General features: G+C 39.7%; 1 protein-coding gene across 1 annotated transcript in view; it reads right to left on the reverse strand.

Annotated features, from left to right (window-relative positions):
- Positions 1-22,732, reverse strand: part of Lrp6 (LDL receptor related protein 6) — a 121,065-nt gene that overhangs the window by 90,445 nt on the left and 7,888 nt on the right. Inside the window, exon 2 of the mRNA XM_051155465.1 lies at positions 8,213-8,606. Coding sequence (XP_051011422.1) covers positions 8,213-8,606 — 394 coding nt within the window. The remainder of the gene's footprint in view (positions 1-8,212; positions 8,607-22,732) is intronic.

Below are 22,732 nucleotides of genomic sequence, written 5' to 3' on the forward strand. Positions count from 1 at the left end.
TGACATGAGAAGATAGAATGATCTTCCTTGCTCATGGATCGGGAGAATTAACATAGTAAAAATGGCCACCCTACCAAAAGCAATCTACAGATTCAATTCAATCCCTATCAAAATACCTACACAATTTTTTAAAGACATTGAAAGTTCAATTCTGAACTTCATATGGAAAAACAAAAAACCCAGAATAGCTAAAACAATCTTGTACAATAAAAGGTGCTCCGGAGGAATCTCCATACCTGATCTCAAACTGTACTATAAAGCAATAGTAATTAAAACAGCATGGTACTGGCACAGCAACAGGCCGGTTGATCAGTGGAATCGAATCGAAGACCCAGATATGAATCCACACACATATGGTCACTTGATTTTTGATAAAGAAGGCAAATCCATTCAATGGAAAAAGGATAGCATCTTCAACAAATGGTGCTGGTCTAACTGGAGGTCTATGTGTTAAAAAATGCAACTGGACCCATATTTGTCACCTTGCACAAAACTCAAATCCAAGTGGATTAAAGACCTCAACATAAAACCAGAGACACTAAGTCACTTAGAAGAAAAAGTGGGGAAGAGTCTGGAACATATTGGCACAGGAGACAACTTCCTGAACAGAACACCAACGGCCCAGGCCTTAATGTCAACCATTAATAAATGGGACCTAATGAGGCTGAGAAGCTTCTGTAAGGCAGGAGACACTGTCAAGAGAACAAAGCGATAGCCTACAGACTGGGAAAAGATCTTCACCAACCCTACATCTGACAAAGGTCTAATATCCAAAATATATAAAGAACTCAAGAAATTAAACACCACCAAACCAAATAACCCAATTGAGAAATGGGGCTTGGAACTAAACAGAGAATTCTCAACAGAGGAGTATCAAATGGCTGAGAAACACTTAAAGAAATGCTCAACCTCCTTAGTCATCAGGGAAATGCAAATCAAAACAACTCTGAGATTCCATCTTACACCCATCAGAATGGCTAAGATCAAAAATTCAAGTGACACCACATGCTGGCGAGGATGTGGGGAGAGAGGAACACTCCTTCATTGCTGGTGGGAATGCAAACTAGTACAGCCACTTTGGAAATCTATCTGGTACTATCTCAGAAAAATGGGAATAGGGCTTCCTCAAGACCCAGCTATTCCACTCCTTGGAATATACCCAGAAGATGCTCCAGTACACAACAAGAAAATTTGCTCAACCATGTTCATAGCAGCCTTATTCATAATAGCCAGATCATGGAAACAGCCTAAGTGTCCATCAGTAGAAGAATGGATAAAGAAACTGTGGTACATATACACTATGGAATACTACTCAGCTATTAAAAACAAGGAATTCCTGAAATTTGTGGATAAATTGATTGAGCTAGAAATGATCATAATGAGTGAGTTAACCCAGAAGCACAAAGGCTCAAATGGTATATACTCACTTATATCTGCATACTAGCCCAAGGGGCATGTCCCACGAAAGCCTTCACTTACCAAGAAACTGGACAGAGGGGAGGACATCCTATTGGGACTCTAGATGAGAGAAGCATGGGAGAACAGCAAAGTAGAAGGATCCAGAGGGTCCTAGAAACCTACAAGTAGAACATTATGATAGGCAGATTTGGGCCCAGGAGTCCCGCTCAAACTAAGGCACCAGCCAAGGACAATACAGGTGGTAAACTTTAAACCCCTACCCAGATCTAGCCAATGGTCAGAACATTCTCCACAGTTGAGTGGAGAGGGGGATATGACTTTCTCACGTACTCTGGTGCCTCACATTTGACCATGTCCCCTGGAGGGGGAGACCTGGTGGCACTCAGAGGAAGAACAGCAGGTTACCAAGAAGAGACTTGATACCCTATGAGCATATACAGGAAGAGGTAATCCCCCTCAGGAACAGTCATAGGGGAGGGGAATAATGGGAAAATGGGAGGGAGGGAAGAATGGGAGGATACAAGGGATGGGATAAACATTGAGATGTAACAAGAATTAATAAAAAAAGAGTAAAAAAAGGACAACACTACAGGTATGAAATTGTGAAAGAATGAATATTTGTGAAAGTACATACATAAATAAGTAATAAACACGTGTTTAAAAGAGGGCGGAGCCCCACACTTCTAAGTATAACACACCTAAATTGCTGACTTAAATGTATACATATAAAATAAAAATTTCTGATATTCAGAATGCTTTCATGAAATGTTTGCATTCCTAGTAAGACAGAGTCTCACTCTATAGCCCAGGCTGGCCTGTAACTTGGGCTAGCCTCAAAACTAGGGTCACAGGGTCTCCCAAGTGTTAGGGTTATAGACTTAAGCCATTATGTCCAGCTCTCTTAAAATGTCTCTTTTGAAACTTTATGTCACAATTGAGAGGAGCTTGTGGACAAAGTTCTGAGTTCAATCTCCATTATGTGTACACACACACACACACACACACACACACACACACACACACACGAGACTAATGTAAAGAACTCATCATTTACAGATGACAAAACAGACCGAAAGCCTTAAGTAACACACTAGTGAATAACAAAACTGAATAAGAGACAATGTTTTTTCAAACATTGTCAATTTCAACAATTTTTAGTTCTTAATTTTAAACATTCATAAATAAAAGCCTATGCTATATTTTTAGAGGTGGGAGTGCACATGTACCACACTGCAAGTGTGGAAGAGGACAACTTACAGCAGTCAACTCTCTCCTTATACCATGTGGGTTGTACGGCTCAAACTCAACAGCAGGAACCTTTACCCACCAAGCCATCTCACCAGTGCCAGGCTGTAATTATTAACTCACGAGAGACAATGCTAAAATTTACATTTCTTTAAAAGTGCTTTATATTCTTAACAAGAAAAACTAATAGAATGTATTAAAAAGAATATATCACATGAACACTATTAATTTATAAAGTTCAGCCATTCCAAGCACATTTATCAAACAATTCAATGTGACAGGAACTAGTTTCATCATCTTGCTATACCACTGCAATAACTATTTTTAAACATAACCTATGATAACTAATTTCCCTATCATATATATACATTAGGTCACTCTTTTATATGCCCCTAGCTCTTGATTTTTTTGCGACATAATCTTACTATACAGATCAGGTTTTGCCTTGAACTTGCTATGCAACCCAGACTTGCCTCTAATTCCTGATTCTCCTACCTCTACCTCCTGAGTGTTTACATAAAGCATTTTAAAGTAAACTTTCAGTGTTATTAATATTACACTTAACAATGAATATAAAAAACATATCTTTAAAACATGGGCCATTCAGCTGGCTAAGACAGGAGGGTCTCAAGTTCACTGGCCACATACAGAGTGAATTCAAGCTGAATCACTACCGTTTAACTTGGAAGAAATATTTAGCAATTTGGAATCAACCAAAAACATTCTCAGAACTACTATGGGACTTGCACCTGAACCAGGTTCTCAGCATCACCAGGGTAAATACAGCACTGTGGGAAGAATAAGGAGCTTTGTTTTTCAATTGCACAAGAATGTCCTCTACCCAATATAAAGGACAGCATTGCTTCCTGGAACACTTTTCATAAGACATGCTTTCTTATTCCTTGGCCTGAATTCTACACTACCAGACAGTATTAAAAGCAGGGAGAAGGGGGGAGACCAGCCTAATAGAAGCCCAATTTAGAAAAGTCTTCTGCCAGTCTAGGCAATAAACTGGTAATACAAAGAACTCCATACATCCCAAAGCACACAGACGTCTGCATGGCTTCCCAGTGTTCAATATCACCAGTAATTCAACCGCCCTCCTTTTACATGCTGATGTCAGAGAGCTCAAGTGAGTCTTCTTAATCTCAAAACTCAGGATCCTAGAACTCTGAAAAAGTCTACTTTTTCCTCAGCACCATTTTTATGCACTTGTCTGAAAAGGAAGCTTCATGTTTCCCCTAGAAATAAATCTAAAAATAATCTCTTCTCTTTGACAAGTGGTAAATTCTACCTGTTACATTAAAACCACAATCTATTACAAAAATCTAAGATCAATAACACTGGAAGAGCAATAGAATATATGCATTTATTTCATGAATTTAAAATGTAATTTTAAATATTTTCCCCATCATACTAATTATCAAATGCATACCATTTGGGCGAATTCTATTTGGTCCCAATTACATGCTAATCCTATTTATTTATAGGTGTGTGTGTGTGTGTGTGTGTGTGTGTGTGTGTGTGTGTGTGTAAATGCATGCGTGAACATGTAGAGATCAGAGAGCAGCTTGTGGGAGTTGGTTCTCTTCTTGTATCATGAGTCCTGGGATTCTAGGATTCAGGCTACTCGGGTTATCAGGCTTGGTGACAAGTACCTCCACCCAGTGAGCTATCTCACTAGTCATAATCATGTTTAAATAGCTTTGAGTCAAAGTAACTTCCCAAAAAGTAAAAGAATTTTCTAGGACTGTTCAAGGAGAGAATGAAAAGTTGAACTTATGCCCCTACCCCCATTAACCACAGACAGCAGAAATAATGAAAAATATCTCACTAGGTGTTACAGCCTCAGGAAAAGAGTGTGTATGATACAATTTCTACCTTCAAAATACATTATTATTGATTCTTACAGTGATATATAAGCTAAGTCATTGGTAAATGTTCACATTTAACACTGATAAATGAAAATCTCTAATGTACTTTTAGTAATTAGCAAGCCTATTAGAGCAGCAGTAAAGCTCACTTGTTTTAATAAATGAAAGGAAAATAATATTCACTCATAAAATTATTAGCTCAGATTTATTTAAGAGTTGAGAAAGTGTGTGTGCATATATGCATATGCATGTATGTATGTGCATGCATGTATTACTACCATACAATTATAACCCCATGTAGAAATGAGCAAGGCACTATACTAGAAGTGTGGTATTCAAGCTATCAAACCATGGGTTGGAATAATCAACCCAATAAGAGCTCTCACCAGCCTTCTAATTCCTTTAATACTACCCTTTCCATCTCAAATACACACAACATAATAAACATCCTGTGAAGAAAATGTTGTCTCTCCAAGTTTTCTGTCCTAAAATAGACAGTATGTCCTTAAACTATACCCCATTTCTTCCCAAAAGTAACAAGTGGAGAGGTCTGAGACACACTCCCCATCCAGCAGCTAACTTCCGTTCTCACCCGTATGGTGATAAGATAAGCTTGTCGAGAAGGAAAAGGGGGTCAGAGGGTGGAACAAGTACTTTTAATCCCAGCTCTCAGAAGGGTGAGGCAGGAGATTAAAAACGCCAGGCCAGCCTAAACTACAGAGTGAAACTGAGAAATCCCTGCCAGCAGGAGGGAGGGGAAAGAGACTGGGGGAGGGGGGAGAATTGTCTTTTCACCATAGTCTTCTTCCCTAACACCAGTGAAAGCACCAAATCCAATGGGATCTACACTAGCAGTAACACATCAGTACCCTTCAGGTCTACCAACTCCGTTGTCAAAACACCTGCCTCACTTCCCAAAGCTGTCTTCCAAGTTCTCAGGAACCAAATTCCTACCAGAACAGCTTACTGTGTGATTCCCAACCCACTTTCTGGTGCACTATGAACCAGCAGGGAGATGGCTTAGAGGGAAATGAGATCACTTCAAGGCCCTGCAGCAAGCCTGCCCAGCAGCTTGATCCGCATGTTGTGGTGAACTGACCTCCTGAAAGCCATCCTTCCACTGGGCACATTTTCACAGTTTTAAAGGACCTTTAAAGGACCATCTCATTTCAACAAATGCTCCTTTGTGATGGTTAACATTTAAAGTTTAGGCTTACTATGCTTGAGACCAAAAAGAAAAGGAAAAAAGAAAAAAGAAAAAGAAAAAAGCCTCTAACACGTAAGCCTCTCTACACCCTGTCAATCCATTTCCCTTTTCTCCCAGTTGAAGACTAATTCTTTTTGTTTGTTTGTTTTTGTTTTGTTTTGTTTTGCTTTCCAAGACAGGGTTTCTTTCTCTGTGTAGCCTTGACTGTCCTGGACTGGCTTTGTAGACCAGGCTGCCTCTGCCTCCCAAGCACTGGGATTAAAGGCGTGCGCCAAATTGACTGATTTTGTAAAAAAAAAATTTGCTGTTCCTGTAAGATAATAGGTCATAAGACTAATGTTGCTTCTCCTTTTGTAATGTCACTTGTTTACACTTCTCAAAAATACAATTGCAAAACCCAAAATTGTAACGTTGTGGTTTTGCCTTTATAAGCCCTGGGCTGACATGGTTAGAGGCTGCATCTTGGGAGCACTCTCAAGTGTAACCCTGGTGCTGGGTTTGGGTACTGTACATAAATAAAAAGCTTCTTCTTATTAACACTTATTCATGTGAATCTCTGAGCAACCCCAGACCAAAATTACACATACCCTCTCCTCTCTTCCCCTCTCCCAGAACATCTACACCTTAAGATTTCACTGTACTACTGTAATCTTTTAGAGCTGAACAAATTTTTCACGGTTTTACAACATGGCATTGTCTTTAATCTATGCCAGCAAATCAGACCTGGTATCAAAACAAAAGAATCCATACAAACCTTTATCTGATTGTCTCCAAGTTCTACTTTATTACATAAAATTAATTTACTCCCTTCTACAAAGAGGTTTAAAACATTCTAGTATTGTTTTTGAAAAAAAAAAACAAGGAAGTTTATTAAAATATAAAACATATTCAGAAGATACCTTTGGGTTTTAACAAAATATTAGTTATTTCAGGCTCATATTCACAAAGTTACCTACATTTAGCCTTAACAATATATTGACTCGAAAAATGTAAAAGAGCAAGACGGGGAGGGTACACGAGGAGCAGTGTGGCGTTGAGGTCATGTCCTGTGGTACAGCACTCTCTCAGCTGTGAGCTATCTTTCTCTTCAGAAAATAACCCTTATAGCACCTGTGAGCACATCTCGCCTGAGCAAGGCCTTGGGTTTGATCTCTAGTGCACTTGGGTGGGGAGTAAAACCATCACTGCAAGCTCATGAAATGAACAATTAGCTGAGTGGAAATAAGTTATTCTTTCCAGTACAAATTCGTTAAGCAGTATATCAGAGCTTACAATAAAAGGTAGTATTGCAAAATGATTGGTTATGTGATAATCAAAAACCAAGAAAATATTTAAAACTTCATCTGAAGTGATCAGATACTAAGTCTTCTCTCTCAATTACTTAAAACAATGGAGAGGAAAAACCAAGAATTATAAACATGGCTGTTCTATAACTGCTGTAAGAAACAAAACTATTTACAATGTTTTTTAAATCTGTTTTAATTTTATAAGCTTTATTTTAAAAAAGAAAGAAAGAAACTTGCAAAACGAACCAGACCCCAAAGTCTGTACATCTCAGTGGACTTCTATATATACAGTTTAAATATCGATTCTGAAGTTGCAGAGCTTTACATTTGCTTTTATGTTTTCCTTACTGGATATATATTTATACAGTTATCCATGATCAAAGCCAAAAAAAAATCCATGGTAACATTAAAACTAGAAAAACAATTAGCTTTATACTTTTTTCATCTCACAGCCACTACCTACATTCAGTCCTTCCTCATCCTCTAATATTAACCCTTTCTTATTCTCTTTTCTACTGTTATACTGCACTTAAAAGCACATTTGTTTACAGGTATGTGGATATGACTAGATCCCTCGTATATGAGAAAACATGCAGTTTTTTTTTTCTTTGATTGTATAACCTCAGTTAATATTTTACATTCTAAGTCCATCCATCTTCCTGGAAACTTTCTAATTTCACTTTTCTTTAGAGCTGAATGGTATTCATGTGTGTGTGTGTGTGTGTGTGTGTGTGTGTGTGTGTGTGTGTGTGTGTGTGTATGTGTGTGTCGATGTATATATTATTATCCATTCATCTACTGATTCCAATGCAGTTATAAATATACACATACAGTGTCTCTACGGTAGGCTATATAGTTCTCTGGACATATGCCCACAAATAAAATGCCAGAATAGTAGTTCTATTTAATTTTTTGGGAAATCTCCAAACTGATTCCTACAACAGTTCTATTAATTTGCACCTCCACCAACAGTGAATATACGATGGATAAACACTGTCCTTTAAGAATAAACTCAGCAAAAAAAAAAAGAATAAACTCAGCTTTCCATAGTCACGTCTACTTGAACATGATACCCCCAAAATCCTGTTTCTTTTTTTTCTCCTAGCAGTGAGGGGTGTTTACCAGTGAAGGAAGACTAGGAAGAGTAACTGGAATGCCTTGTGGACATTACAGACACTTACCCACTCGATGGATCTAAGGCAATAGCTCTGGGTTGATCCAACTCTTGCCAAAATAAAACTTTTCGTAAAGATCCATCTAAATTAGAAACTTCAATACGATTAGTTTCAGAATCTGTCCAGTATAATTTTTCTCCAAGCCAATCACACGCCAGCCCATCCGGGGACAATAATCCAGAAACAACAACGTTCTGTACACTCTCAGTTTTGTTAAACTCTGTTCGCTTAATGGCTTCTTCGCTGACATCACTCCAGTATATCAAGCCATGACCAAACACAAAGTCCACCGCAGCTGCATCCTCCAAGCCTCCAACTACAGTCGTTGCATTCTCTTTGCCATTTGTAGCATCAACCAATCTCAAGTCCCGTCTGTTTGCATAAAGCAACAAAGGGGCCGCTGAAACAAAAAGAAAAATACGTAAGAAAGAAGAAAATGTATCAGACCTTATAAACTGGGTTTCAAATCAGCACTCATGACTATAAATACTATCAAAACTAAGAGAATAGGAAATAAAAGGCTGGTGAGACGGCTCAGCAAGTAAGATCACCCCCTGCTCTCGCAAAACACCCGGGTTTGGTTCCTATGGCCACACTGAATAGCTGCTCACTACCACCTGCAGCCCCAGCTCCAGGAGCCCATGCCATCCTGTCTCTGTGGTCACTGGTCACATGTGATACACATAAACTCACAGAGGCACACATCCACCCACATAAGTAAAGTAAGAAATAAATCAATACTCGAATGATTAAAATCTTTTGACACTTAAAATGTTTTTCTAGCGCTTTTAAAAAGAATGTAAGAACTGAAATTAATTCCACCAGGATGTCTATTCTTATTGAGAGTCTGTCATATAAAATGTAAATGTTTATACATACTAAAAATGAGTATGGAACACTCCTACTCTGCTGATGGAAAACAGTTGGCAGGTGTTTGTTTAGCTGTCTGTTTACAGTGCTAGCGATCAAAGCCAGGGCCCTCCCTCCCTCCCATATGGCAGGCGAACTATCCACCAATGAACTAGATCCTCAACCTCAGCTGACCACTTATGAAAGGTTAGATGACAGCCAACCACATGATCCAGCCACTCACACTCAGCCTTTACTCAAGAGAAATAAGTACATGTCAATACAAACACTTGCAAATAATGTTCAAGGAAATATTTGTTTGTATTAACATAAATTAGAATCAACCCAAATGTGATCAACAATAAATAGTGATATATTAATAAAATAAGAAGTAATGAAGTGCCAGGCATAGTAGTACAAATCTGCAATCCCAGCACTTAGGATAAAGAGACAGGAAGATCAGAGTTCCAAGTTTTCCTTGGCAACACAGAGATTTTAAGATCGGTATGAGCTAACTGAGACTGTTTCCAAGAGCCAAATTCAACCACCATTTTTTAAATGTAATGACCCATTTATACATGAAAAATGAAATAATCTCTAAATAACATATGGAGAAGGATACCAGACCAAAAAGAAAACATATTTCATGATGCTCATCTATGAAAGATTATAGGAAATGTCTAGCTCTCTGAGGGAAGCGGGAGTTAAGCTCCCCCACTGCTCTTCTACAGTGCTAGGGACTGAGCTCTGAACCCTGAATACACCAGGCAAGCACTCAGTACTGAGCTGGCTCTCCACAGGGATATGAGGAAACTTTTCTCAGTTATGAAGATAGCTTCACAGCTGTATACACAGTCAAAACCTCCTAAATTTTATACTTTCCAGAGGCAATATTTACTAACAAACAATATCAATGCCTTAATAAATCTTAAATAAGCAGCCTAGCAGAACCTGATAATATAACTTTTTTATGCTGCTTAATATTAGTAATCACTGACTAAACTTAATACCAAAACTAAATATAAATCCTACCTTAAAGAAATAGCATTTAGTTTTGATACAATAGTTGTTAGGTCTGCAATAGTATACATTCTGGTTGTTTTATTTTAAACATCTATTTCAAATTTAACATTTACTTTCCTAGTATCAGGCAGCAATTAAAAACCAACTGCCAGTGTTCTCCAGAGCTTCCCCTGACACTGCACAGTGAGTGCCGTCAGCGACGTGTGGCCACAGAGCACTTCGCAGACAGCCAGCACAGCACCAGCACTGCACTTCATGAGCACCGCTTCATCTAAGGTGAAATGAACAAGTGTGAGTAGTGGCAGTAAAGCAATGGTTCTCACAGTGTGAGTCACAACTCCTTTACGACTCAAACGACCTTTCACAGGGGTCCCCTAAGGCAACTGGAAAACACAGATATTTACATTACAATTCATAACAGTAGCAAAATTTTAGTTATGAAGTAGCAACAAAAATATTGTTATGGCTAGGGGGTCACCACAACATGGGAACTGTCTTAAAGGGCCACGCATACGGAAGGTTGGGAAACACTGCAGTAAAGGAAAGTGAAGAGCTAGAAGCTGGAACAAAGACGACAAATAAGGCGACAAAAATGAGACTATGACACAATCATCTCCATGATCTTCTTTCACAGTCACTGAGGTCTTAACTGCTCAAAGCCCACGCACCTTCTAAAGTAACAGTTCTCCTTTTTAAAGTATTTATTCTTTTTATGAATGTTTTATTTTCAGCAAATAGAGAAAAATTTACATGATCTGAAAATAAGCCAGAGTACGTATGTGTGCGCTCAGGTGTGTGTGCGCGTGCGTGTTTTCTCTGCATGTCTGTGCACCACGTGCATGCCTGGTGCCCACGGAGGCTAGATGAGGGTGTAAGATCCCCTGAACTAGAGTTACGGATAGCTGTGAGCCACCCTATGAATATTAAAAAATTAGAACCAGAGAACTAATATCAAGTGTTCTCAAACCCTAAAAGTACCTCCCTTTTAAATAAAAGCATTATTTTAATTTGAAAAATTAAAACTAGAAAACTAGAAACAAAAACAAAACTAGAAAAAAAAAGTAATGCTTAAGCTCATTTATAGGACTGCACTGGCCAAATTAGATTATGTACATATGTTCTATTCTTCAGTTAAATAAAATGAATTTCTGATCCAGCCATACTGAAACCCAAGCTTCTCAGTCAAAAACATGTGGGCATCTACTTCACTAAAAAAAGAAAACTGTTTGAGTCCTTTCTGCTCACTGTGTATAACTACTACAGGCACTGACAAAAGCATCAATTTCCCTGAACTCGTTGCAGGCATGCATACATCCCACTAATAAACCAGCCCAATAATGTCTTATATTTAGCTTTTATAGTATAAGCCAAACGGGAACATCAGGAAAACAAGACAAACAAAACATTACTATTAGTGAAGGGTTCAATGCCAAAGGCTACAAAAAAAAAAACAACTAAAAAATAGTTCCAGGACACTTAAGTTTTATAATCCAAGAATAACAAAATGTAATAGTTAATGAATACCTTATTTGTGGCATTATCATTCATAAAAGAATATTTATATACCAAATTTGTTTATGGCACTAAGTGACAGCCAAATGAATTTCATAATTTTCAAGTCAAACAGTAATATTTCCACCGAATGGTTTTTATCTACAAAAATCTAAAGAACTTGACTGGTAATTTAAAGTTTCATGGGTCTTCTGAGTGCCACCAGCATCAGAGGGGACCAGCAGCAGATTAGTATCTTTAATTTAACAGCAGTACTTATGATTGAGAGTTCTGGGGACTATACGCTAACCTGAACACTATGAAACATCCATCTGCACAGTGCCTGTCTGATACATGAATATGGTCTACAACATTGCTACCAGTACCTGCTGAGTAGTGTATTGCATGGAGAAAATTATAATACCATTTTTTATCTACTAGCCATGACAGATTCCACACACTTGTTCCCTGTCAGTAGCATGCATAATAAATACCATGTGCTCGCTCCACAATGTTTACCTGACTTCATAACAATCAGAACTCAAACAGCAGTCACATCTCTTTAGCAAACACTTGCAGGAGCTCAGGAATCTGTTCTCACTCAGCAAATCCCTGGAACTTCCTGAACCTCCTCTGCTCTATAGATTTTCACACTTTAATCCTCCAAGGGAAGTGAGGGCATCTGTTATTCCATTCATCTCTGAGGTTCATTTGGCTGATATGGCTGGCTAGGCAGTGGCTCCTTCCTCCCTTGTCCCTCCTGGTGTATCCCTCCCAAAGCTGTGCACCCAGTCAAAGAGGATGAGGAGGGCTGGCCTTTGGCCAAACATATGCAAATAGCTGCACTCCTCTGCTGGAACCTCCAACCAAGTTCTCAAGGTCCATTTAATCTTTCATTCTCAGGTCAACTAGTCACAGGGTTAAATGTCATGCATCTGTTTCCCCCCTTGGTGGAGAGACAGGGTCTTGCGCTGTGCCCTGGGATGGTATCAGACAGACAATATCCTCGCTGGGTCCTAGGATATAAACATGGACCTTATATATCTTCCACATCTTATATTTCTCAGACAGTTCTCTGGGCCAGGGGTGGTGGTGCACACCACCAATGCCAGCGCTGGAGGGGGTGGGTGTCTGGAAGTTTAAGGCCAGCCTAGTTGATATAAACTGGTCTAGACCAGCCAGGGCTCTTTTTCCCTGTTCTCAGCAGGGTGTGGGAGAATGCCTTCCCTCTTTGTGGGGCCAAGCAACACTTTAGGTTCACTTTCTCTGCAACTTAGTTCTACCAGTAGCTCCCTATCTTCAAAGGCTCATGCAGGCTTCAGCATCAAACATTCTATCCAACTCTAGCCATGCTTACCATCAAGAAAATACTTCTGTGTCCTAACTACACTCACGTCTCAATTCATCTCTGGTAACTTCAGTCTAACGCACACAAACTACTCAACTGAACCTGTTTTCTCCAAAGGCTTCAGGAAAAATCCAACTAAAACCCTGTTCTCAGCCCTTGGCCTTTCCTGCTATGGTATTCACTACAGCCCTCCTGGTAGAATGTCCTCCTTATACCATACTGCCTATTATTCTTGTCTGTTTCAAATCTTTCTCTCACTTCTCATATACACCTAGTGTCCCGAGACTGCTAGTCCCCAGATGAGAGAGTAGAAAACAACTACCCAGACTCGCCTGATCATCATGAAATGCTACACAACTGATTCTAAACCATCAACTTAACCTGATGTTTTATTTTTTCGGGAGTGGGGGGATGCAATCTTCCTATCACTGACTTAAAATCCATTACCTTTCCCTCCAAGAAAATTCTTCAAAAATGTTATAATTCTTTGTGGTGTGGATGGTATAGGCCCATCAATGTGTACAAGTGTGTACAACTGCACTAGCCCAGGCATACACATGTGGAAGCCAGAGGTGGACCTCAGGTGCCTTCTGAGATAGGATCTCACTGAGCCCAGGCTGGCTAGTCAGTGAGCCCCTCCCCCAGGACGATCCTGAATCCTGCCCAGTGCTGGGTTACAGATGAATACCAACACATCTTGCTTTTACATGGGTGCCAGGGACCCAAACACTTGAATAGCAGGCAGTGTTAAAGAGAGACATCTCCCCAGAGCAGGTCTCCTAATCTTACTACGGGCATGCCTCCTCTTCCCCCTAGTCTGCCAGTTACTGTGTAATTAATTCTTCTTCACCATTTCTTTAAACGTGCCCTTCGTTTCTAGAACCGCTCTGTTGCCCTCGGCCTCGTGAACTGACGTCTAAATTACCCCAGCAGTGCATGCTTTCATCCCTCTCCTTTCCCTACTGCTAACATGTACTTGTACTTCAGCACTCCAGAGCTTCCTCATCCCCTCTGCACAAGACACGAAGCCTCAACACCTCAGCCTCCCACTACTCAACTTCCTCAGCACATCAAAACAGATTTTCACATATAACCTGGGAACACATCACAGGTCATCACCAGTACACTCATTTCCCACTCTCTCCATGCTTCTCTCCAAGTGAGCAAACTTAAGGCTGTCAAGGGGGGATTTAAATCTTATCTACATCTTTCATCTTTTAACCTCCACAGTCTTTTATCACTTCATATTAGCTTTTGGTTGCTTGTCTAAATATTTTCTGGGAGTTTGGGGGAGCCATACTGGGATATAGATCCATGCCAGCACACTCAGCTTTTTTTTCATTACATATTTATAGGTCTAAGTGTGCTGTGTGTGTGTGTGTGTGTGCATGCGTGTGTGTGTTCTACACACATACATTTTAAGGCCATATGACCTGTTTCAGAAACTAGCTCTTTCCACCACATAAGTTTTGGAGAGCAAATGCAAATCTTCATGCTTGAGGACAAGCACCTTTACTCAGTGAGTCATCCCACCAGCTCCACACTCTGTGCTGATATTAGCTTTTTTTAAAAGTACATTTTGTACCTAAACTAGGATCTCAGCTCCTTGGGAATAAGAGCTATATGCCTTATAACTAATTTATTCCTGGTGCCTAGTTGAGCTCACTGCACAAAGTAATATGGTTAATTTTTTACTAATATTTAAAAACAATCTTCCAGGACTAGGGATACAGTTCAGTGATAAAGCACTTATGTAGCATGCACAAAGCCCTGACTAGACCCCCAACCCTGCCAAAAAACAGAACAAAACAAAAAAAGTAATCTTCCATCTTGCAGAGCCTAATCTAAACCTCATTTAGGAACTGGCAAGATGGTTCTGCAACTAAAGATGCCTGCCAATAAGCCTGAGGAGTTGAGTTCAATCCCCAGCATCCCCATAGTGGAAGGAGAGAAGTACTCCTCCAAGTGGTCCTCTGAATTCCACATGCCCACACACAAAAAATAAGTAAGTGTTCAAAGGAAAGGAAAGGAGAGAGGAGGGGAGGAAAAGAAAGAAGAGGAGAGAAGGGAGAAGGAAGAGAGGAAGAAATTTACTGCGCAGGGTAGGTTGGCTCCACAGCAGAATGCTTATCTAGGATGTACAAAGCCCTGAGATCCAGCCCCCCAGAAAAACAAATGTATTTACAAAAGAACTGTAAGTTCCAACCAAGAGCTCACAAATGCCCTTGAAGCTACCTATTGTCTTGGTTTGATTAACGTGTAACCAGACTTCTACGCTCACTTAAACTCTGGCTTAAGCACCCTCAGCTTAAGCAGATATAGAACATGCTTTTCTCTCCTTCCTTCTTCCCCACTTCCCTGCCTCTTCCACCCTTCTCTCTCTCGTCTCTATTTTTTTGTTTTCTGAGAATCGAACCGGGGGCCTTTGTACATTCTAGACAAGGGTTTACCACTGAGGACAACCCTAGCTCCTGAACATCCTCTCTTAACCATCATTCAGAAATCAGCAGACCACATCAAAAGTCATTTGCTAAACAGGCCTAGACCTGACACCTGCTAACCTCAACCAACCTAGTCAGCTCCCCAGCAAAAACCCTGCAGCACTGTTCACCACTGCCTGTGAAAGAGTCTTTCTGTGAGATCCTGCTGTGGGCAGAGTGGCACATTCCTGTAATCCCAGCACTCAGGGAGACAGAGACAGGCGGAACACTGTGAGTTCAAGGCCAGCCTAGTTTACAAAGTCCAGGACCGCCAAGGCTACACAGAGAAACCCTGTCTCGAAAACAAACAAAACCCCTGTGTTAAAGTCTTTTCAAAATGTTTTCCTAAATAGCTTGCCTAGATTTTACTTCCATTTGATATCTGTATAGTGACATCACTTGTATGAGAACAGAATATCTCTGGACATGAAACAACTTCACATCAAAAACAGTGCTCATCTCTCCTGTTCAGAGATGCCAACTCTACTCAGATCTCTCCTATTCAGAGATGGCTGTTTTCCTGAAATGAACTTTTTTTTTTAACTTGTATGTGTATGTGTGTCTGACTTATGACCATATGCTACATGTGTATATGGTACCCAAGGAGATCAGAAGAGGGCATCAGACTCCTAGAACTCCTGGAACAGGAGTTATAGACTAGCATGAATTGCTGGGAATTGAACCTACATCCTCTACAAGAGCGACATGTGCTATTAACCACTGAGGCAACACCCCAGCCTCCGAGATAAACTCTTAAACTAGTTCTCCAGCCTTTGGATTTTTCAAGCAAACAGTTCCTCTGGCTACAGGCACAGAAGCAGTCTCTGACACTATAAGAAGCATTCCAGGGTTTCTGTTTTCCCTAACTCCTCCAGGGGAATGACACCTGAAATCTTCCCTCACTGGCTCACCTAAGCCTCTATACCTAGCACGGTCCTGCCACACAGAGATTCCCTTCCTTTCCATCAACCCTCCCTAAAGCTCCCTGAAATCCCTTCATTTACCTCCCTTCAATACCTCAGACTCCTCAATGACCTGTATCTTGTTCGAGTCTTCCCTCCATCTCCAAAATCCCAAATCCTACAGGCCTGCTTAAGCCTGAGCTGCCCATCCTCCACTGCCAACTCAGACAAAAATCAGAAGTCCGAGCTACAAAAAGGCTCTGAAGCACTCAAATGAGATCTGGAGACCCCCAGGAAGACAGCTGGTCTCCCTTCAGTCTGCAGCTCAAAAGTTAGTCTATGTACACTTCACACTTTATATTGACTCAGCAAGTAACCTCAACTTAGTCAAACAGCCAAAAATACAGTCTGATGGGGGAGGGGTTGTGCATGCCTGTTTGCATGTGTGCTTGTGTGTGTGTGTGTGTGTGTGTGTGTGTGTGTGTGTGTGTCTGCATGTAAGACCAAGGGGATGGCTCAGTAGGTTAAGACACTTACAACCAAGTCTAAGGATCTAAGTTGAGTCTCTGGAGACCCATGTAGTCGTGGTGGCCACAACTGTGCATGAACACACACACACACACACCCTTACTATAAACAAGCAAACAAATGTAATGAAAATATAAAGGAAGAAAGGGCTAGAACTAACAATGAGCTGAAAACTGTAATCTGAAATATGAACTTTCTATCTGTATATTGAATATACAGATTCTGTATCTGTTTCTATGTTTACATGCCTTTATGTAAGCTATTTTCCTATCTATGAATGGTATTACCAGATTTTAAAATTCCATAAAGAAACTCTATTTAGACTGGTTTAAATATAAGTAATTATATAATGTAAGCATTCCTAAAATGTCCAAAATGTAACTTCAAAAGTATTTTGATAGAAACTAACCCAAATGTTTTAAGAATCTAAGTTAAAGTCAGTCATTACAGACTCACATCTGTAATTCTAGCACCTAGGAAGCTAGAACAGGAGGATTTCTAGGCCAGCCTGGGCTATCTATCAAATCTGAGGAGGTTATCTAGACTACAGTGGGGGGTGGGGGAGCTAAGTAAGTTAAAAATAAATGTGATAATCTGGCAAAGGAGACTAATAAGATATTGCTGGCTTACTAAAATTTATACAGGCTTGTGGTCCAGTACAACATTCATCAACATCTACATGAAAGAGATAAAGAAATACAATGTTGTAAGTGGTGGTTAATAGATTCTATGTCTTCTAAGTTTCTACATTAAGTATAATACTAGCATTAAATTTTTATTTTGCTTGGATATATTTTTCTAAACTTTAACAGGTTAGATGACCAAATAGATAAACATTACACCGGCATTTGCATTTAGCTGAATGGAGTCATTCATCTGGCAAACTCTATTTTTAACAATTATGTATTGTAATAAACCATCATGAGGCCAGGAAAGGCTCAGTTGGTAAACTGCTTGCTGCATAGCATGAGTACCTGAGTTCCCAAGCCCAGAACCCACACAAAAAGCAGGGACTAGCAGTACAGCCTAATCCTAGTGCTGGAGGCAGGCACAGACAGTGGATCCCTGGAACTCTGTCTAGTAAGGCAGCATGGCCCAATCACTGAGCTCGATTCAGTGAGAAACTATGTCTCAAAAAATATGTAAAGAACTGAGGAAGGCACCAACGTTGACCTCTGGCCTCCAAATGTGCAACTGCATGTACTCACATATTCGTGACGTATACATACACACACACACACACACACACACACACACACACACACACACACACACACACACACTACACTAATGTGAAGATAGTTTCCAAAATCTTTGGTACTATAAAACTTCAGATTTGTGCTCCATTATTAGTTCATGGATATTTCTTTCCTACCTAGGTTATTTTAAGTAAACCATAACACTGAAGATTATTTTCTAACTATATAGTTTCTTGCTTTTTGGGGGGGGGGGGGTTCTTCGAGACAGGGTTTTTCTGTGTAGCCTTGGCTGTCCTGGACTCACTTTGTAGATCAGGCTGGCCTCAAACTCACAGCGATCCACCTGCCTCTGCCTCTACAGTGCTCGGATTAAAGGTGTGCGCCACCACACCTGGCTACATCTTATTTTTATTGTAGAAGAGCTAAATAATTGAGTTTATTAAAGACATTCATTTTGTCTCATCGAAATGTTGCACTGGGCTGGGAATACAGCTCAGTGGTAGACTTGCTTGGCATGTGTAAGGCCTCATGTTTGAATCTCAGCACCACAAAGAACAAACTATTAATAATAAAAACTAAGAGAAAAAAGTTGTACTGTCAGGAAACATGTAGCTATAAAAAGATGAAAGAGATATATTTCTAAGTTTTACTACTTTACTATGAAATGCTGATGTGCAAGTCTCACAATTATCCACCAAGTAGTTTTCTCTCAAAGTATCAGTTGGTGCAATTACATAAAGTTATAATTTTATATGCAAATGAGACTATTCAAAATAGTTGACACACAGGAACAACTTTGGATGCAAGATATGCAACGTATGTTTTGTGAAGGGGAAAAACAACAGTTATGTGCTAAAGTCAAATGATTATTGCTCCAAAATGAGTAAGCGGTAAATGTAGGACAAAATCTAAATGGCTACAAAAGTTTTTAGATTATTCATGAGAAGGGAATTTTGTCCAAATCAAAAGTGGCTGGGATCCAATGAGTTTATATATGAGTTTCTTTGAAAAAGTTAGTTCTGGTGTTCTCTATTAAAATTGCCAAATATTCTTAGGCTATGAGATGAAAGGTGATTTAAAAGGCTTGTCTTTGTCTTTTAAATAACTATCATAACTCCTCTGGACAGCACAGGTTCTCTATCTGATCAGTGCTCCCCATGCTTAAGGTTGACTTTATTATGTGCTGAATTATTTAAAACAAAAACAAGGAAAACAAAGCTTCATTTAAGGACTAGGGTTTTTTTAGCCATTGTATTACCTACCCCCTGTGTGATCCATAAGCCTACCTATGTAATCACACAGTCAGCCCTAACAGCAACTGACTATGCCCTTTCAAAACCAAATCCTAACGGACTCCCTTTAAGATTCTCAGAGGAGCCTGACAAATCACACAGAGCTTTTCTTTTAAGCATGTAAAAGTCCAAAGTTAACAACAATGTTTATCTGATCAAATGTTAAAAATTCTATTAGTAAGCATTGTCAACAGAAAACTTATCCTCCTTAGGTTACAGGAGTATAGGTAAGATATTAATCTAAATTATTTCAAAAGATGTACACAAGTGTGAAATTGCTAGAAATTAACAATGTGTTTCTATTATCAGAACTCTTCTCTGCTTTGCTTAGTGTCAAGACTATACTGCAGTGCAGCCATCCCAATTATACTTTTGGTCCAATGTTAACTTGGTCACAATTAACTACTTTTAATTTGAATGCCATAACTTCTAGGTAGACTAGGGTTCTTAGTTGAGAACTCACACCATTAACTTAAGGAATTTTATTGTACTGACATGAAATGTCTATTCCAGACCTACTAAGTCTTTTTACTTGATAGTGTTTAGATATTCTTGACATACTTTATGTTTTAATATTTTGAGAGCACTAGGTCTGAGGCTTGTTATATATATCCAGGTTTCTTTTCCTCTGGAAAGATTATATTCATCTGTATTCACTCATCAGTGTGGTATCACTCCTCTTTTAAAAGAGAGTTAATCAGTCTGCTTACAAATATCTTGAAACATTTCTAACCAATTTGGTATGAACATGTCAAAACCCACCACACAGCATACATCCTTGCCCACTGCATTATTTTTGCAGCAACCACTCATCAGATTTTTCTTTTCACTTTAAAAATCATCAGTAATGGACTAGTCATAACATGTGATTAATTCTGTCATCTACTCTGATGCTTCCGGGACACACTGGCAAATTAGAAGTATTCAACTTCATTTTTTAAAAAAAGTTCACACTGAAAAAGGTCAGTCTGTGCCTCTGTGCCAGGTGATTCTTGTGCACATGTATCTAATGGCATCACTTTGAGATCACACCAGAAGACTGAGTCAGGATTTCCACATAGCTGGTAGATAAACAAATGGGTTCATGAAACTAACACACACAGACCCGGCAGAACAAGAATTAATTACACAGGGTGAAATGAACTGTTAAGGATGATTGTGGGTTTTGTTTAAAATACTGCTGATGCTTTAATGTACCACTTCCTGAGTGTAATCCCCCCCCCTTAAATTCTCTATTACTGTTAACAAGTCTAATCCTTTGTAAACTAAGTTACCTTTTCTTCTTGCCTATCTCCTCATTCCAAAGCTCCTCCTGTTTGCCTAGGTTCACTGAGTCTGCCTCCAAATTGGAAGTATGAGATGGGCTTAAGTGTCATTTTGAAAGTGCTGCTTTTATCTCATGGGACCAGACACATTTAAAGAGGAGCTTCAGACCAGTTGAATTTAAAGGCTATGTCCACAGCTTTCCTGAAAACTTGCCCTGCTGGCTCAGAGTTCCCAGCCTCATAGGTACATTAAGGACAGTCACTTCCTAGCAAGCCCCAAAATCCCAGAGCATTTGGGGACGAGCTGAAATATAGTATTAACCCAAATCTTACAAGTACTAGAATTGAAACCTGAGGTTGAGGTATTTACTTACATCTCAAGAAGCTTAAAAAAAAAATCTGAGAGCAATCCTGCCACATCTAATGAGACTACCTTCCCAAGCTCCTGCTCTATCTCCAAAGGGGACAGGTTTTGTTCTAGACAACAGGGATCCTGAGGAGTGCTCATCACAGTTCCCCACTGACTAGGCTTGACCAAACTTCACAGACTTCTCTCCTCCAACAAGCCCCTAAACTTTGGCTCACCCTAAGCTTAGGCAAGCAGATGCACAACTTTCTCCCTCATTCCAAGTATCAGCTGACCAGACAGAAACATAATTTTCCAGTTAAAGGGTTCTGATCATGCAATCTGCTTACCCCTCTCCACTTGGCCCCACTCCCACAGAGTTCCTGCTAGCTTTCTGGCCCTTCCCTAGAAACGAAGTGTTCTTGTAGTTGGTGTTGAGATAGGTGGAGACACTAAAGAAAGAGCTTGTGCTGAAATGAACCTCTCCTCTACCTAAGTAAAGAGTTGTTCTTATCTGCAATCCTGTAACAAATGGTCTACTTGCAAACTCCAAAATTATTGTGACATCTGCCAGTAATCCCAGCTACTTTAAAAGGATGATGAAGAAAAATCACTTGAGCCCAGGAGTTCAAGGCCAGCCTGGGAAACTTATCAAGCCCTGTCTCGAAGGTAAATAAATCTTTTTTTTTTTTTTTTTTTTTTTTTTTTTGCAGTATCATTCCAAAGCCATAATAATAAATATGGTAGTACACTGCACTCAAATAACCCCAGCTGAGATGGGAGGACCAACCTGGGCTCATGGGGAGACCCTGTCATTAAAAAAGACTTAGGTAGAAAGGTAAGAGTAGATTCCTGCAGGAAGCACTGAAAGTGGAACTTCTATCCAGAGTACTAGCAATCCTCCCTTCTGTCAGCTGCCCACTTTTCTAATTTGTGAAATGAAAGAACACAGAATTTCAAGGCTATTCTATCTTATTCTACACATGAGCTTAGTACCATGAACTTGGTAGATGTGCATATCAAAAGTAAAATTAACTAAGAGCTAGGAGGATGGCTCAGTCAGTAAAGTGCTTGCTGCTTTAGCATGACACCCCAGAGTTCAATACCCAGAAGTCAGGAATAAAACAAACAAAGTAGAAAAGCAAAGATAAGCAGTCACTGAAGCTCATAGCCAGCAAGTCTAGCCAAATCTGCAAACTCTTAGTTCAGGGAGAGTCTGAAACATAAGGTGGAGAACAACTAAGGAAAGCACTAGAAACATCAACCTCTGGGCTCCACATGCATGCGCGCGCGCGCGCACACACACACACACACACAATGGTTTAATACAAGGCTGTTTATAAGTCAAAAGAGAGAAGCAAGAAATGCTAATAAGTATCTAAGTAAATCTCTGCAGCTCAACAGAAATGATATTCTGTAATCTTTTCAGCAGCCTCAAAAAGTTGAGGTTTCTACCGTGTGTGGTGACACAAGCCCCAGCACTCAGGAAGATTCCAAACATTCCTGGCCAACTTGGGCTACAGTAAATCCCTTTCTCAAAACAAATTGGGGGGGAGGGGTACAATTTTTTAAATTACTTAAGGTAAATATTCCACAATCAAGCCCATATTTACTTCAAAGTATTTCATATGTCTACAATGCAATATTATTTAGCCATAAAAAGGAATTAAACAGAGCCATGTTATACTATAAGCATTATTAAAATTAGGCAAAGTGGAAGAAGCTGGACACAGAAGGCCAGATGCTATGAAATAGTCAAACTAGGCAAATCCACTGAGTCACAAAGCATATGCATGGTTATCA

This window comes from Acomys russatus, chromosome 13 (assembly GCF_903995435.1).
Source record: "Acomys russatus chromosome 13, mAcoRus1.1, whole genome shotgun sequence".
NCBI classification, from domain to species: domain Eukaryota; kingdom Metazoa; phylum Chordata; class Mammalia; order Rodentia; family Muridae; genus Acomys; species Acomys russatus.